The sequence below is a fragment of the Diadema setosum genome, chromosome 1 (genome assembly GCF_964275005.1).
Source record: "Diadema setosum chromosome 1, eeDiaSeto1, whole genome shotgun sequence".
Taxonomy (NCBI): Eukaryota; Metazoa; Echinodermata; class Echinoidea; order Diadematoida; family Diadematidae; genus Diadema; species Diadema setosum.
Window position 1 is genome coordinate 22,525,844 of NC_092685.1, and position 24,907 is coordinate 22,550,750.

General features: G+C 39.8%; 1 protein-coding gene across 1 annotated transcript in view; it reads left to right on the top strand.

The window, feature by feature from the left end:
- The window catches only part of LOC140234956 (serine/threonine-protein kinase PAK 4-like), a 38,512-nt gene extending 18,416 nt beyond the window's left edge, over positions 1-20,096 (top strand). The window contains exons 2-11 of the mRNA XM_072314996.1: positions 5,157-5,378; positions 8,677-8,814; positions 9,740-10,449; positions 11,177-11,447; positions 12,168-12,536; positions 13,481-13,614; positions 16,259-16,388; positions 17,110-17,235; positions 18,913-19,047; positions 19,568-20,096. Coding sequence (XP_072171097.1) covers positions 5,169-5,378; positions 8,677-8,814; positions 9,740-10,449; positions 11,177-11,447; positions 12,168-12,536; positions 13,481-13,614; positions 16,259-16,388; positions 17,110-17,235; positions 18,913-19,047; positions 19,568-19,723 — 2,379 coding nt within the window. The 5' untranslated portion in view covers positions 5,157-5,168 and the 3' untranslated portion in view covers positions 19,724-20,096. The remainder of the gene's footprint in view (positions 1-5,156; positions 5,379-8,676; positions 8,815-9,739; positions 10,450-11,176; positions 11,448-12,167; positions 12,537-13,480; positions 13,615-16,258; positions 16,389-17,109; positions 17,236-18,912; positions 19,048-19,567) is intronic.
- Positions 20,097-24,907: the final 4,811 nt, after the last annotated feature.

Below are 24,907 nucleotides of genomic sequence, written 5' to 3' on the forward strand. Positions count from 1 at the left end.
TACATTGTAAAGTGAAAACTGTACCTTGTTTTGAATTGATGATGATGATGATATGATATGATTTATATAGCGCCAAATCCACTCTGCAGAGTGCTCTAGGCGCGGAAGGAAGAGAAAGTGAAGGAGATAATTCATGTTTATGGAAAATTCAGTGAAAATGTGTGTAAATCCAGTGGTAGACTTTTGAAGCAATTGAACCATTAGGCCTACCCCATCTTTGTAGATCATACTTTTTGACAGATCTGCAAAATATACTTTTCATGAAAATGTGCAGAACTTTAGAATCCTGTATCTTGTAGAGTGCTACATACACAGAACCTTTTCTACCGCTTGCCCGAATAGGCTAGCAGACTTTCAGTTTGTTGAATTTTACCTGCCCGAAAAGGAAGTCCAAAATTATAAGAAACTGATTTTTAATAGAAAATCGCTGGCAAGTCGGAGCTTTATAAAACACAGTCATTGGAATAAACAGCACACATTGATTCCCATGTTTTAAACACATTGGAGTACTACAATGTATAACAAACTTTGGACATTAATAGGACTGTTACATGTAAGTGTTGGAAAGTTGCTGAAATGAAATTAAAGAGTGTTGCATTTCAATACTCAAAAGCTTCTGTATAGTATAGTTGACTTTGTGGGTTTGTGGGGGGGGGGGGGGGACTGTGGCTCCAAACTTTTTCTTGCCCATTTCAGGCAGACATATTTTCTCAGTGGTCCTAAACACTTGCCCGACATTGACTTTCACTTGCCTCGGCAATGGGGCAAATGCTTTGGTCTACGTACACTGGTGTACACCTTGCTGTACACGTGTATGATAGACAAAACGCAAGATCTGATTCAGTTGTTGCTTGAAGCTCCTTGATTGTTATCGTCAGATTTGATGGTGCTGTTACTGCACTGCCTGTATGAATTCATGCAGATCCTGTAGTTTTTGAAGTGAGGAATATTTCCCTTTAACTCAAACTGCTCAGAGTTCTATGCAACGCAAGCTAGCTGGAGAGTAGTTTGACAAGCTGTGCCTAGCAGCAAGGCAGAAATAGCTATCTCCTGAGGGGTTCAGCTGGGTCTTTTCAACTTGACTCGCTGCTCAGCAGGGAGAACTCAGACTCAAAACTCTGCCAGGCGAAATTCTGTCTGTCGTGGGACCACATCGCGCACAAAATGAATTCTACAGTACAAAGCAGTGGCAGTGTTCAGTCCAGAGTTGCTTTGGATCACACGCTGGCACTGCAGTTGAGAATGAAGTGGTGTCTTATTGGCAATACAGTTGAACCTCTATTATCCGGCCTCCCTTTATCCGGATCTCTCTATTATCCGGACGCAATCTCGCCATGATTTTTTTATCTTTTTTTAATGATTACGGGAGGAAACACACAATAATTACATATACTTGATACATTCCTCAATAATTATTTAGGTAAATCATCCCAAGAATTCATAAAAGAAAATGATTTCCGCTTGCAAACACGAACCTCTATTTTGGGGTCTGTTACTGAGTGTAACAATGAAAAGGTCGCAGTATACACATTACTACATGTGGTACTACAATGGGCTACATCAGTACATATGTGTATGTGTATGTACCATAGAGCTCTATTATACGGTATGTACATGTATAAAGCATTGAGTCTCCCGTATCCGGCCAAATCCCTTATCCGGATGAGCCCCGGTCCCGACTTGTCCGGATACGAGAGGTTCAACTGTAAATGCAAGCTCTTTGGACTTTTGTGCATTAATGCAGTACGGTTAGTGAGTGATTGTGGCCCATTTGCCGGAAAGTATCACAAGATGACACAACTCTCTATATGAAGGCAGTGAAGAAATATATCATTCTGCGTCTGGATTGCTCGTAATTCTTTTCCAATCTTGGATGTCAGGGATGGACTTCAAATGTAAATCTGCCAACATCTACAATTGTAGAGTACTCATTGGGCATGAGGCATGTGTTTAAAAGCATTTCAAATGTGTACACTGTAGTTTGTTATGTTACTGATCAAGTGCAGTTGACCCCAAAAGTACCTGGCAATGATCCTGAGTCTTACTTCAGTACCCGTATCTAAAAAATAATTTTCTTTTTATCATTTTTGTGTTGACATAGTGTATCCGACTTATCATGAATGTTGTAAATTCCATCGTATTTATAGTTCGCATCTACGTACTTATGATTGAGAAAAATATTGATATTTGAGAGATCAATTCTATTTGTCCACCTATGTACATTGTACAGTGCCATGTACTGCACAATTAGAGGATACCAATTGTTTGCCGTCAGGCAGAAAATGGAGCATGTATTTTTAAAGCACGTGTTCCAGAGTGGGTTATACAGCTTCCAAAGTTTGCCTCTTGATTGAATGCTGATGTTGTCTTGAGCTGTTGAAAAGAGCAGTTACTGGCCTGCAACTGATTTGCAGTGTTGCATCTGGCTATTTGTACCGTAGCTCACATAAAAGATGACAAGAATGCTTTAAAAAGAAAAAAAAAACAAACAAACTAGAGAAGCACTCTGAGAGCGCAGACCTCCGCCAAGCATGCAGCTCATTTCTACCACTGATCTTGTTCTTCAGTCTAGAGATATCAGTCATTTCCACCCACACGTACTTATACTACATTGTGTGCTGAAAGTTGCCCGTTTTCCCAATGTACAGTAGAAGCCTTTGTTACGTCATAAACCCTGAACTGCACGGCGCGCCTCGCCCTACCAGAAACTAGAGCACGCACTTTAGTGCGCGCATGCAAACCTCAAATACGCGCAGCCTGAACTCCCGAGTTCATTGACCCTACCTGCCAAAATATCAAAAATCCTTCATAAATTCCCCCAAAATTCTGGGATCATTACCAAAAGTGTATCGTTTGTTACTTGTGTCATTCTCAACCTTTCCTGCAAGTTTCATCACAATCTGTGAACTACTTTTTGAGTTATTTTGCACACAGACAAACGAACTAACTAACTAACAAACAAACCAACGGTAACGAAAACACAACCTCCCCCCTTGGCGGAGGTAATAATGATCATATTCATAAAGCTGTACACTCTCTATAACACTGTGCTGTCTTACATGACTACCAGTAACTGTGCTATTAGCATGATTTATAATAGTTATTAGCTGTTTTTAGCCTTAGATATTATTAAACTTAAAGAATATCTTCATACTATTGAAATAATATGCCCTAGAAGAGTAAAGGTACAATGTAGTCCCTGCTTTGCTACAAAAAGTTGATTTTAGCCTTAAATATCTTCATACTATTGAAATAATATGCCCTAGAAGAGTAAAGGTAGTCCCTGCTTTGAAGGGGTGTTAGCCTCTGCCATGGAACCACTTTGTGTGTTAATTCAGTGAAATTCACAAATTTCTACCCTGAGTAGAGGTGACATTGGTATGCTTTGGAGGGAGGCCGGACAGGGCAGTCGGGTATGTCCAGCTAAACTTGTTTGCATTCAGACATACAGTTGTAGCTTACACATGTGTAGCAACTCTTGGCATCAAGTGTTCTTCAGGACCGTGTACAAGTACCAAGGCAGGGTCAAGTCTGAAGGTCAAGATATAGGCTAGATGGATCAGGTGCAGCTGTGTGTGTTGTAAACAGCATTGCTTTGCCATTATACATGCAACTCTTTATTCAACGCAAGAAGAAATGTTACATGACACAAGTCCCTGCCTTATAATAATACTGTATACATACTTTGTACACCCCCATAAATGGGGGAAATGACTGTATACCATTGTGTCATCTCTGTCGAAATGTCATGATCCTGTACCACATGTACTGTACAATCATGTAATCATGACTGCCATTGTTTTATTTACCTGGAAGAGTCAGTACGTGTAGGTGCATTCACATTGAAATTGATTTGGAATACCAAGATAACTTGCAGTCACCAATCTCATTGGCGAAATACCACTGTAATAGGTACCATGGTATTTCAATTGGTGCAATTCTCGTGTGCATGAAATACCAATGTAATACTTACCAGAAAGTATACATGTACCTCTCTAGTGCTACTGGGAGAAGACAAGCAATATGCCGGGTCATGTGAAAAAACACACCACTGTACGATGGCTGGTATTTCGTGACAGGATCCACTCTTGTGTGTTGCATGCGTTATTCACACAAACTCTGAAAACATTGAAAAATCCCACAAGCAAACTGTTTGTGTCACATAAAAAAAAAACCCCACTGTGACAACTATTTCTTTCCTACTAACTTGTGCATAAAAATGTACAATGTATGTTGTGACACTTGCATTTTCAGTGTATTGTGAAATCGTACCCAGTGGGTGTTGTGAGGCTTGTGTGAAGACGTGCTTCACGTAGAAACATTAGTGGCTTTTTCACTTTAACCGTAGAAGGCTAGTCCCCACTATACATGGGAAGGTTACTATTGGAAATCCCTGTTGCAGCAAAATCAGCTCATTCTCAATAGCATTAACACTACAGCTCACTGCCAGCTTACATTAGAATAGCACACAGGACACTCTATGCCCAATGTGATACATGTACAGTGTACACTGTACAGGTGTATGCATTATTATGACTATTCCTTTACTGCTTTGAAATGAACCTAGATACAAGTATACCATGCATACAATTCAACTTAACTTTCATCGCATTTCATCTGCTGTAAGAGCAGCCATAAATGATGTACATGTAGAATGTACAATGTAGGGTCCCCACTCATAGTGACTTTGGGCTGTCTTGGAAAAACTTTCCAGGTCAGATTTTACAAATTGCATATGATAAACCCTTTTCCAAAGTCAAGCACACACAAAAACAAACAATCAAACAAACATACATGGTAATCACACACATGCACACAATAATACACACATGCACACCAATACGCAACCGCAAATGTATCCACAGTATCAAAGATTTTGTTTGCATGATGTTAGCATACACCATATTTATGGCATTGATGATCCTCTCTTTAATACACTCTACAGAGTGGATTTGGTGCTATATAAATCATATCAATTATTATTATTATTATTATTATTATACAGAAGGGTGACGGCACGAAAAAAAAGAAGAAAAGATTGAGCATGTTTACATCCACTGTATCAAAATTCCATATATTCAGAAGTATCAAATCTTTTCAGTCACCCTCATATTTCATGTGCATGTCTGTGTTTTCATTGTTGGTTCTCTGTTCAGAATCTGCTCAACATGGCATCACGGAAAAAGAACCACGGCCGGCTGCTGATATCTGACCCGTCCAACTTTGAGCACCGCGTCCACACCGGCTTCGACCGCAAGACGGGCAAGTATGTTGGGCTCCCGCCCCAGTGGGCCAGCATCATCGGGGGTGAGGAAAAGAGGCCCAAGCCCATTGTTGATCCATCCTGCATCACCCAGACAGAGGCATTTGAGATGAAGGTACGTGACTGTGCAAGATCATTCATCATTTTATTTTGTGATGCCAAAGGGTATGTATTTCTCACATTCATTCTGCCATAAAGCTACTAGGGTCGTTACACTGCCAAAGCTTGGACAGAGATAGCAAATCACTCTTGTTTAGTGTCTAAAATTTTGACGAACTTGACATATTTATCATGGGTGATTTGATATTGTGTCTTGGAATAGATGGGTTGTATTTTCCCTTTTAACACCATGTGCCATGTATGAGAGAGATATAATTACATGGGGGCAATATGCATTAGTATTACTCATATCAGACATCTAAGGTGTGGTTAACTACAAAATTGTATTCCCCTCATTTTTACATGCTAGCAGGGGTAAATTTCATATCCCCCTCTTACCAAGGAGGTTGAAGAGATGGAGTAACAACAGAGTTATTCCCTTTGATCTATGTTCGAACCCGCCGCTCAAAAATATTTGAAGCATGTGTCAAACAGGATCTGCCGTGCCGATACGAAGACAATTGACTCGTGTCTCATCGCATAATCAGCAGCCACTTTCAAAGGAAGATATGTCTTTGTGATGGTAATTACTTTTCGCTATCCCTTCTTATAAAGGTAGGTAGTAAAGACACCCGGATGCGCGAACAGAAATTGAGGAAAAAATGCTGAAATGAAGATGAAAATTACTCGACTGGGCATACGCGGGCACTAATCTGATATATCTATCAATAAAGAATTATACTTGAAGATTATTACATATTAGTTTCATTTGGGCAAATTAAGTGGAAAAGTGATAAAAGCAGCTTTCCAGGATGGTACAGTTTTAAACATTTTCACATAATACAGCTCTGATTTACACTTCTGCACAAATTTCTGAACGGAATTGACTTTTGCTTTACATGCTTTATTATTATGTTAAATTTCATTTCATTTGATAAATAAATAAGCAAAATATGGCCAACATTATGATAACGTTCAAAATGAATCTTCAGGTTGCTCAGCAAGACGGCGGCTTGGAACATCGATCATCAAAGGCACAAGTGCACCTGTGGAATTCTTTTGTTCATCAATAGAAATATGACAACTGTTTGAATAATTACAGCCAGTTGGAACTCCATGTATAAAACCTCCTTGCTCTTACACATGCCTGTGGGATTTGCCTGTTAAAAAAGAGGGGAATATAGCATCTAGACACTTGAGCTCCGGAGTGATGATGAAAATTTGCTGTTGATGAGCTTTTATGCTTTTAGTAAGAGATGGCTATCCGTACATCCCGTAATAACAAGTTGCCCTATTGTCTTATTTATCCCCCCCCCCCCCCCCCTTTAAATGTAGTTTAAGATGTGATTACATTAAATGCCCTTATTTTCAAGTTTGCTGTAAATGTCTGATCTTAGTTAATGATTAATGATAAAACTTAAGTTGGCTACTTTTAGGGACCTCATTAATTGCCCTCACTAGAATCATATTGCTTTAACTCGGGCAATACAATTCTAGTTTAGACAATGTTGTATCCTCTTCAAGGCCAGTTCATATTATATTACAGTGTCTATGAATAGAAATGGCTCAGTTAACATCATTCATTCTTAGATTTTTTTTTTTCATTGTGTGTTTGTGTGTGTGTGTGTGTGTGTGTGTTTGTGTTTGTCTTGCCACATTTTGAAGAGTGTGTACTTGGTGATTCACATTCCAATACTGCAAGGAATATCCCTGGTGTAACAAAATATTGGACAGCTATTAAAACGTGACACTTGCACTCCAGTTACCTGTTTTACGCACAAAAATGTTTTCATAACCAGATTCCTGTCGAATTGTCATGTTCTCAGAGATATAAGAAGCCAAACGTCTCTTCGTGATGCTTACTGCCTCATCAGGCACCTATACAGACGTGTATGTTTTCATAAGCAGACTCCTGTGGAGTTGTTATGATAATAAACATAGGCACTGTCTTATTTTTCTAGTTGAACTATGTATGCTCACTGCCACTTTGCTTGTTAGTTTCCAGAGGCAGCAATCTATGCAGTGGCTCCACTATCCAGTGTTGGTATCCATTGCAAAAAGATGAAATGGTGGTAGCAATGATTTGGATGGTCATCCTATATGAAGTACTGTTAAAGTGGAAATTTTCGGGGTGTTGAAACTTTAGCACAATTTGCGCAACCAGAAACTAACGCGAAAATAAAAGCACATGAAAATTTTTGTGTGCCATACAATGTAGGCCTATGTTCCAGTAGTTGATGTCTTGATTCCACAAAAGTAAAAACGCACAAAACTCTTCTTACCCGGCCAAATGCGAAAGATTACTCACGCAAAAATATTCACTTTTACAGTTTATACTCCGTAAAGTGAGACATTGATATTTGAAATTCAATCAATGCTTGTTAACCTCGGCTTCACAGGGATCTGATCTATTGATCCAATAGTGCAGTTACCTACCTTTGCTCTATAGCTTCGTTAATATCTTTGTACATGGCTACATAATTTAAAATGTGAGTAATGGGCGAGTGGGAATAGAGAGCCACTCTTGAGTGGGATCCGGCTTACTCTCCATTTGTGCGAGGGTACCAGCCACAGTCTGTCCTTGTGAAAGCAAGGCTTGGATTTTAAAACAGAGTGCCATAAATCGTCTCCTGCTGTGCTGAAAGTTGCCTTTTGATGGAGAATTTCATGAGGGATTTGTTTTTGTTTTGTTTTGCTTTGTTTTTTTCAACTACTGTGCTGGAGCACTCTGGGCACAGAATGCTGATTTGCCATCCATGTACAATTGTACATGTACATGTAACACACATTGTGCGATGAGTACATACAGTCTATAGATTGGTTCAACTCTCCATGGTTTTGTGGTGATGCTAGTGAAATAATACAAAGGTTATACAAGCGATATTATTCAAACCTCTTTTGTGCAGATAGTACAACCGTCCATTATGAGCTGCTTTTTTAATGTATAGGTAATACGATCTGTACATTTAGTGCCTGTACCTGTACATGTTAGGATGCTTATTATGTAAGTTGACTTTATTTGTCAAGCTTGACAGAGGTGTCACAGTCGATGGCATCCTAAGTACAGTGTAGCTAGAGTTCCGCTGTTCTATAGTTATCTACTGTACATGGTGCTCTGTGTTACAAAGTACGTACATTGCACTTTACTGAGAAGAATTGATTTGTGAATAGCTTTATGACATTTGAAGATGTTCAATGATTACTGTTGTGCACTGTCACCGTATGTGAACATCTCGTCAACTGTTTGGCACGAGATGTAAACTTCCAGAAAAATGCTTTGTCCTTGACAAATACATATCTGCATTTATGTCCAGGGTATCGTTCGGGGTGCCAGCGGCTCCCAGCTGCCAGATCAAAATGGCGTAAAGCCACGCATCTCCGTGGCACGCTCCAACTCACTTCGCAAGAGCAGCCCACCGAGAACCCGGCGTAGAAACATGGAAGAGGAAGCGGTAAGATAGAAAGAAAGTGACAGACGATGAGCTTTCATATTTTTTTTTTCTTGGTGAAATTCCATCCTGAAAATTAGTTTGTGTGACTAGAAAAAAAAAAAGAAGAAATGAGAGGAACAGGACAGTAACAGCTTGAGCAATTTTTTATCAAAACTGAGAAAGTTGTGATTTGTTATCAATCAAATGCAAATTCGCAATTCAGGGATCTCACACATGAGCTCTCACCGCCCTTCCCCCTTTTGCTCTGTACTATATAAAATCAAGGAAATTTTCATTTTCTAATCAAGTATATCTCCAATCATGCATGCACCTGTGATGATATAATCATTGTCAATCCTATCATTATAGAAAAAAAAAAATGCGCAAAATATTTCATCATCAATAACGAAAAAAAGAGGAATTTTATGGAATTTTATGCGCAGGGCAAATGGAAGGTGAGCTCACATGCTGCAGCACAAATTTTTACTTGATTAATAACAACATCAACAAAATTCATAACTTTTCTTCGTTTTGATCAGAATTTGCTGAAACTTTCAATATTCCTCTTCCTGCCTCTCATGTTTCTGCTTTTATTCACACAGACTAATTTTCAGGGTGGACTTTCAGTTTAACTGTAGTGCATAATCATCACCTGCGATTTCTGTGTATACTGGAGATGCTAACTTTTTCTTGAAAGAATTGGAAGTGATAAGCTAGTAACATTGAAAAATAGCAAAGAAATAAACTAATACAGGGCTTGCCACTGATAAAAAAAAAGATACCAAGGTACCTACAGAAATAAGTATCTACCTTGTTCAGTTTGAATTGAAAATAATGGATTTGCATGTGTGTGTGTGTGTGTGTGTGTGTGTTTGAGTTACAGTACAGTGTCAAGCCAGTAATTTATGGTACCTGCTTGTCTTGATTACGCCAAATTTGAAAACAGGGTCCTGATTCAAAAGGAGAAGACAGTACTCAGATACCAGCTCACCCCTATGACCAGAGTCCACACGGCAATCCACAGCAGATGATGATGACTCGCGAGATGCGAGAAAGGTTGAATTCCCGTGGGAGTGGAGGGAGTGGAGGCAGTGGACCATCTCAACCAGACCAGTACCCACCCAGGGAGGGCAGCTACAGGCCCAATGAGAACATGGGCCCATATAATGGACGATCTGAGAGGAACCCACCGCCACACAATGGGCCTGCTGACAGGCCCGGCCCTGCAGACAGGCCCGGTCCCGGTCAGCAGAGGCCAGTGGACAGTCGGGGCAATTATGAGCCCATGGACAATTACCATAGAGACAACTACGAGAGAATGGATAGCTACAGCAGTGGAGACCCAAGAGCACTCAATGAGAGGCGAAATAAAGCGGCCAGTCTGGGAAGGGGCGTGGATCCCAGGCGGGACCTGCCCCCGCCCAGGGACGCTTACCCCGGCCAAAGAGGCGATCCCAGAAATGATCCCAGAAACAACCAAAGACAGGACCCCAGACAGGATCCGAGGTATGATCCCCGATTTGACCCCAGGAATGGCCCTCGTAGCGGCGACCCCAGAATGGACCCCAGGAATGACGCGAGGCACATGGATCCAAGGCATCAGGATCCCAGATACCGTGATCCTCGCCAGCAAGATCCCAGGCAGATGGACCCAAGGTTGGTGCTGGATCCAGTAATCATTTTCTGTTACTTGATGCTGCAGTGCTTTTTAGTACATTAGTTCCAAGACACTTGCTGTTGTCATGCTTGCTCTATCAACAGTCACAGGTGCTAGCTTAATCCTCGTTCTAATACGTACCCACATACTGAACAAAAAACTCTGTTCACAGTTAAAACTGATTGCAATTCTATGTGATATGACATATCATTGAGCAAATGTTGTGAGAGAGAAAACAGATTTGCAGCAATATTATAAAATGCAATTTATGTGGTGTGGAAGCATGATGCAATATGTGAGTGAATTGACTACTGTTTTGTGCAGGCACCTATTTGCCAGTCCCAAGATCAAGAGGATATAGTTGTATGAAAATGCTCAGTCTGAGAATTCACTAAATTTAACAGAAAAGAGCAGTAAATTTTCAGCACCAGGCTGGGAGGTCAATCTTATAAACTCTTATGTGCAGCATTTAGAACCTATGCCTGTAGAACCTAATTCTTTGAAAAGTAACATTGAGAGAAAAAAAAAATAATGATGAAACAGCTGTTGAGATCCAGAGCATACTTGAAAAGTGTTCTTCTCTTCCAGATAAGATAATGATAAATAAATAATTGATGTGTTTCATGTTGCAGTACAATAGAATGATACTACATTATACATTGTGTGTGGATGAAAATTAATTCAAGACTTGTAGCAGTGATACGTTTAATACCCTTTGGATTCCAGGAGAATGGATACCCAAAGTCTTCCTCGTGGCATGCCAGGAGACCCTCGAAGTCACCCTCCCCAGGGTCAGGGACCCCCAGGTTACCCAGGTCCAAGGGGGCCTCAGGGTTATCCTGGTCCAAGAGGGCCCCAGGGTTACTCCGGTCCCAGGGGGCCCCAAGGCGACCCCCAGGGCCAGCAGAGGGATAGTATGAGCAGCGGAGGGTCAGGCTCTCGGATGTCCTCCAACTCACCCAGCCAGCCGTATCCACCGGGAGGGTTCCCTCCCAAGGTAGGATTAAAAAAAAAAAAAAAAAAATCAGCAATGAAAAGCATCTTGAGTTTCACTGCTTTTGCCACTGATTGCTGATATGGAGAGTTTGATCCCGAAATGAATTAACTCCATTCTTGTTCGTTTGAGATATTTGCGATTAAAAGAGTTTAAAAGACAAAGAAAATTACATGAAAATACAGGATGTTTTGATCATGACTTGAAACATATTCCTTGTCATGTAACAAGTGAGATATCACTGGAAAGATTTTATTTTGCTCATGTAATGGACTTACACATGTACTTTCAAATGTTTACAAATGAGGCAGTCCTACTGTGATTCCTGAAATTTTCAAAAATGAAACCCTCGCTTTTTTCTTTTTTTTTTCTTTTTTTTTTTGGTGTGTTTTGGTTGCCTTGCTTAAGTGGTTTACTTCAACCACACACTTTCCATGAAAAGTAGAGATACAAAGTTCTCCCAAGGAAAGAGATTATGAAAATAAAATTTGAGTTAGACTTGATAGTGAAATTTAAGATTTCAAATGGACTCAAAGCACAATTGTACAGTTGTGTCTAGTAAGGTATTGTTTCAAATTTTCCTACTGTGCAGTTTGGGTGACTGAAAACGGCTTGAATGGGGAAGGAATGACGGAATTACTGGTAATTGATGTGAATCCTTGTTTATTTTCCTATTACATGTATGACATGCTAACACCATGTTGCTAAATTTTGCTCCTGCAGCACCATCCAGATGCACAGGGGAGATACCAGCCACCACCAAACAGGCAGCAGCACCCTGGCCACGGCCCACCTCCACCTCCGGGCCAGCAGTACCCTCCGCCACATTCCAACTCCCGCATGAGTCCCTCGCCTAGCAACCCCACCCCGAACCCCGGCGAGCAGCGGGTGTCCCACGAGCAGTTCCGGAACGCCCTGCAGATGGTGGTCACCCAGGGCGACCCAACAACTAGGCTGGAGAACTTCATCAAGATTGGGGAGGGGTCCACTGGCATCGTGTGCATCGCAACAGAGCAGCACAGTGGACGGCAGGTGGCGGTAAAGAAGATGGACCTCCGGAAACAGCAGAGGAGAGAACTATTATTCAATGAGGTTTGTTTCAAACACAGACATGCGGTGTACAGTATATGATGCATCACACGTTACCCTGGGGTACCACATCGTGTGGCGCCACCTCACGTCCACTCGAGGACAACCACAGAGAAATGCATGCACTTGTGTGCGTGTACGTACGTAGTCATTCCCATGCCACTGCATGGCATGCTATGCATGCATGGTAGGCTGTGCTAGCAATAGCGTGTGCTTCAGTGCAGTGGCTAGCGCGCTCTAGCTCCAGCACCTAAATAATTTCCACTTTTTGGCAACCCAGGGTACAACCTTTAAAAAAAAAAATAATAATTCAACAAAATGGCTGATTTTTGTTTGGTACCCAGGGATACCATTTATGAGGATCGTCCTATCCTGTTCAGACACGCTGTATGCATGTTTGTACTCCTGGACGTTGTTTGTCCTACATGACCCACTATCAGACATACCTGGCAGATGAGACTGAGGATTTTTAGTCGTAACCAAGCATCAGGTTTACGCAATCATGGGAGGGTCATCCCATTACAAGTTTTTATGTGTATTCCATCTGATAGCATGACTTTTCAATCTTCTCTCTGGTCTTTTTACTCTGTCATATTTGGCACCTTGAAGTATTCACTGTTGTGGTATACAAAGAATATTTCAGTGAGACAATGGCATGCTCATGAGGCAGTGATCAAGTTTTAGCTGATGGCTCTGAGAAAATATCAGCAAGTCACCAGGGTTATGATGAAAAAATTAAAAGACTGCCAGTAGATATTGGGATAAGGTCTGAACCAAGGAGTAAAATATTTTCAGGCAGCAATCAAAGCTAAGCTGGTTTTGCAGTTTATGGGAGTGTAATCAAACTTGTTGCTGCATTTTGTCTTAACGTGTGTAAAAAAAAAGCATCCAAAAGTTTGATTCACCAGAAGATTTTGTTTTAAGCCATCACTTCTCATCCAATCCAGGTGGTCATCATGCGGGACTACAAGCATCCTAACATCGTGGAGATGTACGACAGCTTCCTGGTTGGAGACGAGCTCTGGGTGGTGATGGAGTTCCTGGAAGGGGGCGCTCTGACGGACATAGTGACACATACAGGGTGAGCAATGACACACTTTTCATGGCAGTCAAATTCAAGCTCAAGCAATAGCTCATTATCTTACAAAATCAATTCCTGATTAGCAACCCAAGAGCTGAAATTATCACGTTTTCATTCTGAGAATATGTGAAGATTGAATGTTGATTAAAGATGACATTATGAAATTGGAATTATGAAATACGTAACAAAATAATCAGATATTACACGCAGGCTACAATTGAGAATATTAAAGTTGGACTGATAATTGAACTGAAATGGAGACCGAAAAAAAAATGAAATTCTATATAATTTTAAAGATGAATGTAATGAAGATTACTCGGAAGTGATTAGATTAGTGAAATGTGGTAATGCACTTTCTCTGATTTGGGCTGTTTTGCATTTGAACTGTGTCAAATTTAATACATGCTGTAGAAACTTAATTCTTTTTCGGCATTACCAGTAGATGAAAATGAATGGGCTCTTGCTAAAGTCTCATTTAACCCAGACAGTGCCACTGAGAACTACACTGCACATGATGACAAGTGTATTGTAGACTGACAGTTGTGAGATAGTTAAGGAGAAGACTGTCATCCTAGCTATTGCATCCTGTTATCAGCTGTTTTGGCTTGGGTGCCATCAGTACCATCAGTCATCAAATTACAGTTATGTTTTGGATTGTCCAGGTCTGATTTCTCAAAACACTTTATGTGCTATCGATGAACTTATACCACTTATAAATCATGCTCTATTCCCGTGGGAGTTTGGGAATGTGCGAGATTTGTTTGCTTTTGGGTTTGTGTTGTTTTTTTTTTAGCTTAAGGGGGATGGTAAAGTTTTGGTTGAGATGAAGCTTCTGGTTTGCCAACTTTTTTGTGAGATAATTAGAAACTACTTATAAAATATCAAAGAGCATAAAATTCTAAGAGAAAATCAAATTTTCTTGATGAAAATTGGTTTTGAAATGACAAAGATATCCAAAAATAAAGAGGTTCTGATAAAGGATGGGACCCACCTTATATAAGGATCACTTTATTTTACTTTGTTTGTAGATATCTGAGGCTTTTCAGAACCAATTTTTCATCGAGTAAACTTTGAATTTCATTGTATGCATTTTAATATTTCATAAGTGGTTTCTAATTATCTCCAAAAAAGTTAAAATCTGAATCCCCCATCTCAACCAAACTTTACCATCCCTTTAACAAGTTATATTAACATACCAATGTCACTCAACTGTAAGAAGTAATGGAGGGATGATGATGACGGGACAGGTGTTCTAATTTGATAAGGAGATAAATATCACAGGCAAGGGAGAGACACCGAATGGTATGTGTGTGGCATGTGGATTTACATGCTGCACTTCATTAAAGGTACAGTCAATATCACTGGAGCTGGTCGAACCATTGAAGCTTACCCGTAGCTGCTTATGATATTTCACAGGCTTCCATGTATCACAACTTGTACATGGTTTGCAGTAATTGCAGATTATCAATCATTTATTGTTCATCATACAACTGTACATACGTGCAAAAGGCGAGGACTGGTTCAGTTTCTGCTTTGCATACATTCACTTCTATGATTGCTGCCATAACCATATTAGATAGATGGACCACAGCTTGTAATGACTTAATCTCCTCCTATTTTTCATGTTGATAGTAAAGTATTTTTCCAGCTGTCATTAGGAGGTGCTTTGTTATAGAAAGGGGAGAGTAGAGTTGTTCACGAGGACCATCTCATATCAGACTGTGCCTATGAGGATTTGAAGAGTTTGATTACAAAATGGGCTATGAGTAATTTTTGAAAATTTTAAAGTAAGTCCATCATCAGATGGTAAGCAAATAATCAACGTTTGTGAAGGTGATGGGACAAACTTTTACTTCCGAGGCGATCTGGATGTAGCTATCTTTCTGAAGCACAGCTGAGGAAAGATAGCGTACACATTCAGATCGCTGAGGAAGTGATAGTTTGTCTCATTGCCTGAAACTAAAAGTTGATTATTTGCTTTATATTCCACATCTAGGGTCCTAGACATTGCCCTTTTATTCCACATCTGAAACCATTTCAAGCTGTCTTTAGGTATCCTTAGGGCTTAGGCTACGTAGTTTACTTTAGACGTATGCACGTAGATGACAAAACATCGAATTTGCTCCGCGCAATGTCGCAGCACCGAAATAAAAGTGCGTTGCACTGTGGACTATCATTTGACTTAGTTAAGTGATAGTCCACAGTGCAACGCACTTTTAATACGCGTGTACTCATCTCGCGTTAGGACTGTATGGACTGAAGAGATTAGCGAAACAAAAGGGAATATCGACATAGAGTGTAACAAATTTTTTTTTCTCAGTTGATGTGATGGGCAAAACTATGCTTTACCACGTGATCAGCTCTTGACCAATCCTATAGCAAGATTCTTATTATGTGGAATATAAAGCAAAATAAAACCTTTCCGGTGATACCTCACTTGCAGAATAATGAGGAATATTCTTAAAGTTACAATAGAAAATTTCCCATATTTTCTTATTATTTTCATTTCTTTTAGCAGCTTTAATTGCAAATATCTCAACTTAGCAAGAACGGAGTTAACTCGTTTGCAGTCAAGCTCGTCATTTCTAGCAATGCTATTATGTGATGGGCTGACATGCGTCCTTTTGCTCTTCCCCCCAAACAGACGCATGGCAGAGGAGCAAGTGGCCTATGTGTGTCAAGCCATCCTGAAAGCTCTGGCCTTCCTCCACTCGCAGGGTGTCATCCACCGCGACATCAAGAGTGACAGTATCCTCCTCACACATGATGGCAAGGTCGGCATAACATCATCGTTTGTGTTGCCATGGCATTTTGATTTGCTAGCATTCTTTATATCATTATCATTTGATATCCTTTCCATCATCATTTTGTTTCAACGTTTTGTCGTTGATATCATCGATATCATCTTCATCATGACTGATGATTAAGTGAGGAATTACATTGTTCAATTCTCATTCATAAATGCATTTGTGTTTGTATCTATTCAATTATTTGTGAATTATTCAAGTGGTAAGGCTGTATGCTGCAGTAGTGATGTTGTTGCCAATTAGGACGCTGAGTTGTACACAATATTTTTGGAGTTTGAAAATGTATCAAAGTTGTGTTATCTGTTTCCTCAGCAGTTGCAGATTTACGAGACAGAAACATCTTATGCAGGCTTTCCAGATTTCAGCATAATTTATCTGGAGATGAGTCAAATTAGGCGTCAAAGTAGCATATGATTCAAGTAACCGTGGCTTTTGAGTAAGAGTTTGTAGTAAGACATCAAAGTAGAGATGTTGATGTAACTCATTCTTTTGTATTTTTTGATGTGTTAGAATCTTTTAGTTGTGTAGGATAAAAGATAAAGAAGATATTGAGAAACACTCACCAGGGTTTGTTATGTTGCAGGGTGCGTGTAGTCTTATTTCAAGACTGCCATTTCTTACTTTGCAAATATTGATGAATTTTTCATGTGCAAAAGTTAATCTGCCTTTGACCAAACTTTCTTTACAGGTGAAGCTGTCAGATTTTGGCTTCTGCGCCCAGATTTCGTCAGACACCCCAAAGAGGAAGTCTCTTGTCGGAACACCATACTGGATGGCACCTGAGGTTATTTCCCGGCTACCCTACGGCACGGAGGTAGGATTTACTTCACCTCTAGCCATGAAAAGAAATAAAAATATCCATATTCATCGTTTGACAAATTTGTCATTGTGGATTATTTAGTAAAATGTCAATGTCACATCTCTCTAATGGAACATTTGTTTGGTGCGAACAAATCTTACTGACCTGTTATTGATGTCTGTTGAATTTATTAATTGGATACTACTACAACAAGTATTTGAAGGACGCATCCGAGATGAAGTACAAAATGCCTTGCAATTTTCATGGCAGCTATTTCATGCCCAATATCTTGTGCGATGCAATCAACATTGTTCAGAGACCTCCTCTCCCCCCCCCCCCTCTCTCTCTCTCTCTCTCTCTCTCTCTCTCTGTGTGTATGGGCAGGGTAGTCTCCAGAAAATTACTTCAGATGTCATTTGTCATTTGTCCCTTGGCGCACAAACAGTGACCAGCAAATTGTGTTTTATGGCAACCTGGAATAGAATAAATGGGTGGAATATCTCCATAGATCTCTTCTTTTGTTTTGTGCTCTCTCCAACTTATATTCTCAATATGTGAGATTTCAGAGTCGAAAGGGGCCTGAGCCTTCAACCCTAGCATCCAATCTTTCATCAGAGGCAAAATGAAAATGAATTAGAAAAATCCCACTGTTGCTATTTCACTCTTTTCCTATTCTTTATCCTTCTGTTGTTCTTCATCTCGTTGTTTGATGTTGGCTCCCTATTCATCTTCCTCCTTGACAGATTGCCCCCTGTGATCCTTGGGATCATCACTCACCCACCTCTGCCTTTTGTCTGTCCTCCCCCCTTGCTTTAATCCCCTTCCCTTACCTGTTGGGCTCCCTGCCTTTGACTTCTTGCCTGCCCCTTTTGTTTTCTTTGTTCTGTGTCCCTAGCCCTCCCCTGACTTGTTGTGTGTAGTCTTTATGTGTGATTGCTTTACCTACCTGTTTGTCATTGATTAAGATTCTGCTAGGATCATAAGCTAAGGCCCCTTTTGGCTCCTTTTTACTTCATTGATTCGCCACTATTGGATAAGCAGCTTTCAGCAGCTCTTTTTGCTACACTATAAGATTTCCTAAGTTTTCATTGATAGTTCCCCACTTGATTGAGGTGTTTTACATGTGACAAACTTTACCCACAATTCAGGCTAGGTCACACCACCCTAGAGAAATGAAAAAAAAAAAAAAACCCAACAACAACAACAACAAAAAAAAACAAAAAACAAAACAAAAAAACAAGGGTTTGTAAAAATGGTTGTGCATTTTTTCCCCTTATATTGACACATTTCTGAGTGTTGGTGACAAAAAAAACAACAACAACAACAAACAAACTGTGAAATAGGAACAACTGCCTCACATATTGGCCACTAGTATGTTTGAATGACATGTAGTGTGATTTTTCATCATCCAATATTGGAAAATATGGTTTTTATTCTAAGAAATATGTCTGCTTTAGCATGCCCAATAAGTGCAATATTCCTAATGTTCAAGCAAAATAGGATTAATACTTTCAAATTACCGTTTTTACTGTGCGTTCAGTGTGTGTATTGATCTGCAGAGGTTGGCATTCCTGCATTCATCCCTGCATAGCCTTCCATACAGGTATTATAGCAGAGGACACATTCCATTCATAATTGATTCTAATAGTGCCGTTGCCTAACCTTTCCAATGACTCCATGTCTGGTTCCTAGGTTGACATCTGGTCTCTAGGCATCATGGTGATGGAGATGGTTGATGGAGAACCCCCGTTCTTCAATGAGCCACCCCTCCAGGCCATGAGACGCATCCGTGACATGCCTCCACCCAAGCTGAAGAGCACCCACAAGGTATTAAAGCAACCCAGTCAGTCTTCTTCCTTTTCTTTTCATAGATGTTAGAGAGTGATGGTTGTTATAAATCCCAAACTGTCCAAGGCGTCAGCTGCCAAGTCTAGCTGATTGTGAAGGAGGCTCTCTGAAAACTGTATTTTTTCTCTCTTAACAGAATACAAAAGCCTCCTTGCTGTAGGTTTTACTTTGGCCTCTTGAGTTGCTTGTAGAATACACAAGCATCTTCTTGATTGCTCAATGGAATCTCCTTGATTTTGATTTGAGAGGGTATGTAGCCCAGTCGATGCCAGCTGGTGAGGATAACTTTTCTTAATCCCACATGTGACCTTTTTGTCCCTCACTCCCTTCCTAAATGCCTCCACAAGGAAAAAAAAAAAGGTTTTAGTAGCTTCAGAGGGAAAGGGTAAACTCTGTGTGCAGTGTTTTGACTTGAATTGCTTTCTCACGTATGTGAAAAAAAATCTGTAATTTACTCTTGTCTCATTTATCAATTTTTTTTTTTTTTTTTGTCATGCAGGTTTCACCCCGCCTACAGGGTTTCCTGGATCGGCTGCTGGTTCGGGATCCTTCACAGAGGGCGTCTGCCTTTGAGCTTCTGGAGCACCCATTCCTGAGGCAGTGCGGCCCCAACTCCTCCCTTCTGCCAACCATGATGCAGCTTCGGCAAAAATAGACGAAGACCCGCTCCAGCTATTCAAGGATTTTTGCCGCACGGTGACAAGGCCACAAACGTAAGAGGTTGTGCCTGGATTTATCTCATGCTCCGATGGACAGACTCCCTGATTTAGATTAGGTGTTTAAAGGCATATGCTCTGACAAAATGCACATGTATGAGAGTTTTCTGTCATCTTCATAACCGCTTGGTTTTGGACATTGATAGGAGTGAGCTGGGTGAATCTATCTCACTGACTTTGAGGTGAAGTTTGTCGATTGACAGGGAGCACTGATGATCCTAGCAACTATTGATATCTCGGCCTGCATTCTGGTGATGTTCATTTGGTTTCCGTCTGTCAAAAAGGAACGCCAGTCAATGCTTGAATGTGAACACCTGGTAAATGCCGAGATTTGTGCTATCATATCATGTGGCACAAAATCTTTTCTCTTCGTGAATGGTCTTGGAGAATTCAGTTTGACTATCCAACTTACCATGAAAAACTGAAGTGTTGAATGTTTAAACTTGGGATGTCTAGCTGAGGCTGGCAAGCTTGTTTCTCATGATGATTGTCACAGAATATGTGGAGTGATTACCACCAAGTGCACACATCTGCTCATCATCTTGTCCCGCTGCTGCCTTGGGTTTTTACTGATTTTTTTTGTGTGTGTTTGTTTTTACTTATATTCTTTTACACTTTTGTATTGGAGCTGTGAGCACCAGTGCATCTGTGGTGCCGTTATGCAATGATAGAGTTTTGTTTGCAGGTGTCTTTATACAACGTGGCTTTGCCAAGTTTGCCAGAGATTATCAAGAGCAAACTGGTTATTTGTAGTCAGTGGGACAAGATTTGCTTGTTCTTCCCCTAACTATAAGGAAATCATGGATGGGTGTACTGCCACATTTCTAATTGTCAGTGAACCATTAGTACTTCAAGCTTTAACTACATTACTATGTCTCATTGCGCATGGAGTAGAATGATTAGATTCACGTTCCGGCATGCACGTCTTACCCTGCCTTTGCCTTTGTGTCTTGTGTCAGAGTCCAAGAAGTACTTCCTGCCAAGCAGTCACAGCCTGATCTAATCTGTAGGCTCCCTTTCACATGTAATATTTTGTTTGTGACTCAAAGTTGAGCAGAATTAGGAGCAACAGAAAATTGATCCAGTAGGTTTAGATTCAGACAAGAATTGGTTAGCCTTGTCCTCCCCGAGTCTTTACTCTTTGAGACGTGCTTTATCATACTGCAGATGGTGGGCAACCAGGTTATGAATTTTACAAATGAATGTATGCATGAGCGATTTTTCTTGGCCTGGTTCTTGTACTTTTTCTCCTTTTCATTTCTTTCTAAGGAGGGATTTCATCTCTGGTGTGCCCCTCTGCTGTGCTGCATTTCCCACCCGCATTTTTTCCCCCTAAACAAACAAAATGTCAGTATCTAGCAAGGGTCATCACCCCTGATGTCTTATGAAGCAGCTGGACAGAAAATTTGCTACTAAGTACTCGGTACTAATAACACTGGTCTAGTTTTCAGTGAAACTTTTTTTCTTGTTATATGGAATAGAGTAATTCTAAGGAACATTCTTGTCATGGTACTAATGGACAACCCTTACTCTCTTAATCCAAGGAGGTGTGCATGTTCCATCTTGATTTTGTTTTCTTAATCTTGAGACAGTCTTTTTAAAAGTCTCACAAATGATGTGCATGCATAGGGGCCACCTCAGTTCTCATGTGATGCATGCTGTGATGCCAAAGAGAAATATCTTAGGGGGCTTTATTATTAGAGGCTGACCCAACTCCAATTTACATTGATTGGACTGAGGGTATGCTTATTACTTCAATGATTCACAGTTTTTGATGAGTACTTTATATTCCAGTATTCCTTTTGCACAATAAAAATTACTGGTAGTAGGGCAAAGAAATGCTTCTTGTGCATAAACCTTGCATGAGACATTCTAAGAACTGGATAGGCATAAAAGCATTTTGCTCATTCACCGAGTGAAACAAGGAATAAAAAACTGATGGTAAAACACAAAGCCGTCTTCTTAGGGGTCTCGAAGGTAGTCTTTGTCCCATCCTCCAGTTTGCTTTAATCTATTTTGGTAATTTTAAAAGAAGTTACTTTAATTGAGGCCCTGTAAACGTTTCTATGAGATGCATTTTTTTTTTTTTTTTTTGCGGGGGGGGGATGGTTGAGAATATATTCTGAATGTACATAATCGTACATGGAATCGAATGGGCTAGTCTTCTGTGATGTTTGCAAGAAGATAGGAGGGAAATCTTCAATCCAGTGAAACAGGTCTAGCCTCTCTGATTTCCTTTACTATGTATTTCAACTCATACTTGTAAATAATTCTGATGTATTCAAAATGTGTATGTGTGTGTGATGAAAAACTGTAGCATACTCTCATTTTAAAGTGTTAGCTTGCCAGTTTGTTACTCTGTATTCCATTTACTAACCGCGATTCTGATTCCATCATGATAATCCTAAGAAAAGTGTTGAGTGATGTATTTCATCTTTCACGGATTATTTGCTAACTCTGTCTAGTTGCACGATTCAAGTTGTCATATCTGTGATCCTCATGTTGGCTTTGTGTCATGTACAAACTGCTTAAAGCTATTATTGTTCAACATGCCATCTTCGACTTGTGAGGCCATTATGTTTATAACAGGGATGCAATTATTTATTGCCATGACACAAGGAAGTATGAGAGACATCCAGTAGTTCGAAATATGGGTGTTTTACAAACAGCCAAAACAAAGCAAACAAAAAGCTAATCCATTTCAAGGAAGTCGTATTCATTTGTGGCTTTTGACTAAAGACGTGAAACTACCGTACAACTTATTGCTTTTCTTTTTGATACCTGAATGTAAACTGACCTCACATATTTGCGCAAATAGATGGCGTGGCATTATGAAATGGCAAAATTTGTGTTCGTTTAACCCTAACCAGTCCAGGCTTTTTTAGTTGTTTTGTGGTGAGGGTTGAATCAAGTCATCCATGAGAAGTTCCTTCTATTCACTTATGGGTAGTTTGTGTCCCCTTGCAGCCCATTGCCGCTGTGTTTCTGGCTGGACCAATCATAGACCATGGTTCAGTCGCGTGAGCGTGCCATTAATGCGTTGTCATAGTAATGTGCCATCAAGGTCTACTTAGCACACATCAGGTTTTAAGGATAATACATGCAGAGAAAGTTTCCCCCTCACATGTTTGTTCAGCACACATTTTATGTACTTCAACCTAACATATTTTTAATCTGGCGATTATAGACTTTTGACAAGTCAACTGTTTCCATAATGATGAATTATGCTTTTTCACAAACCGAATAATGCAAGGGAGCTCACAAGCACATTCTCCTGAAGTTAGAACACACCAGTTGTCTAATATTAGACCAAAATACAAGTAGAACCGTGTGCTTGCTCTTTTTGTGTATGTTGTGCAAGTGAAACTTTGTCATAAGTGATGAAGTTCTACTTGTGCTTTTAGTGGCAAAATGGTCCTGTTATTCTTGAGGGCTCTGGGCCCTGTTTTATGAAGAGTTAAAATCGATTATATAGTTGATTTCAACTGTAAGTCTATGGCGGCCTGTGTGGTAAGGAAATTTAAAATCGATTTTATCTTTTGATAAAACGGGGCCCTGGTATTACAGATGAATGACAAATTCTACATAACATTGCCTCTAAATGAAAGTAATATTGAAGTAAGCTAATGTTTCTGTAAAGTGAGCTGCTATCTCTTTGCGAAACAATGAAGATGTTTTGTTTGGTCATTTATGTTTCAAATTTGACTTGACTGCTTGTCTTGTAGGATGACAGCTCAGAGTGAACTACAGTACATTCACAGGATGCTTTAGGTATCTGATGGTTAATGCTAGGGTATGAACAGTGGCTGCATTTCACAAATTGTTGTTAGACTTTTGAATGCTTCTGCCATGATGGTGTCATAAAAGGAAGAATCCTCGTCTGTATTTTTTTCTCTTTGTAATCCAGTGTTGTTTTAACAGATGATTGAACACAAAAGCAGGAAAAAACAACAAAACATAACAAAACAAAGCAGTGCCTTCTAAACAGTCTTCCTGAATAGCCATCAAAAAAAGAAAGAAAGAAGAAAAAAAAAAAAAGAGATCAGTGATGATGTTGCTCTAAGTACCGTTTTGTCAAGTGGGAAGGTCACATGTCAAGTGATGCACTGCACAGTATGATCAATATGGTGAATGTACTGAAAAGTATGTACTCTTTATTCATAGAAAATTCACTTTTTTATGTGTTTTTTTTTAATTTCATCTCTCATCTGTGTACATAATGTTTCTGTAGCATTTATTTAATCTTGAATCTTATTTATTCTGTATACTTTGTAGCTGGAAAAATGGAAAGTATATTGTAGATTTTCTAAAAAGCAAGTCAATATGTTTTGCTGTACAGTACAGAGTTTGAAATGGCATTAAGCACATTTTTTTTTAATTGTATGATGTACATAGGGTGAACTAATGCCTGTTGTATGTGTTTTGACAAGTTAATTCAATCCTGCAGTATGTTTCTTCATGACATGACAGTAATGAGATTGAATCATTATGGTTCAAGCATAATTCATTTTTTCTGTGTCAGAGGATGCAAAACAGATGTCATTTTTACCATGTAATGATAATTTTGTTTATGTCTTTAGGTGTTTTTGCTTTGTTTCCTTTTCTTTTGGGGAGGGGCATGATGGAAAAGCAGTAACATTCCTGTCTTCTCTTTACCATGTTTAAAATGGAATGTGTTGGCTAAGCTCAGTGGATAACAACTGTCTTCATGTGGCTGTAATAAGCAGCATGGTCATTTTCAATAATAAAAGATGCAGACAAGAATACTTGAAATGGACTAGAAAGTTTGGATGGTGCCCTCTTAGATTATTATTTTTTATTTCATATGCCTTTACTGCTCTGTACTGAATAAGGTAGAGTTTATGAATGAATGCCAACGTTATAATGATAGACGACTACCTTGGTCATTGGTCATCAGGAGGTCAAGAGGGTCCACACTTTCCAAGCCTTGAACTATGCACTTATATTTCAAAATGTCAATTTTCAGAGTACTGCTGTGAACCTGCTCCCTTGAGGGGCATCCTATGAGCATGCAGGTGCGGTTAGTCATAGGTCCATAATGACCAACTGAAATATGTCAGCATTCAGGCGAGGGTAGTCGTAGGTCCATGACGACTAATTGA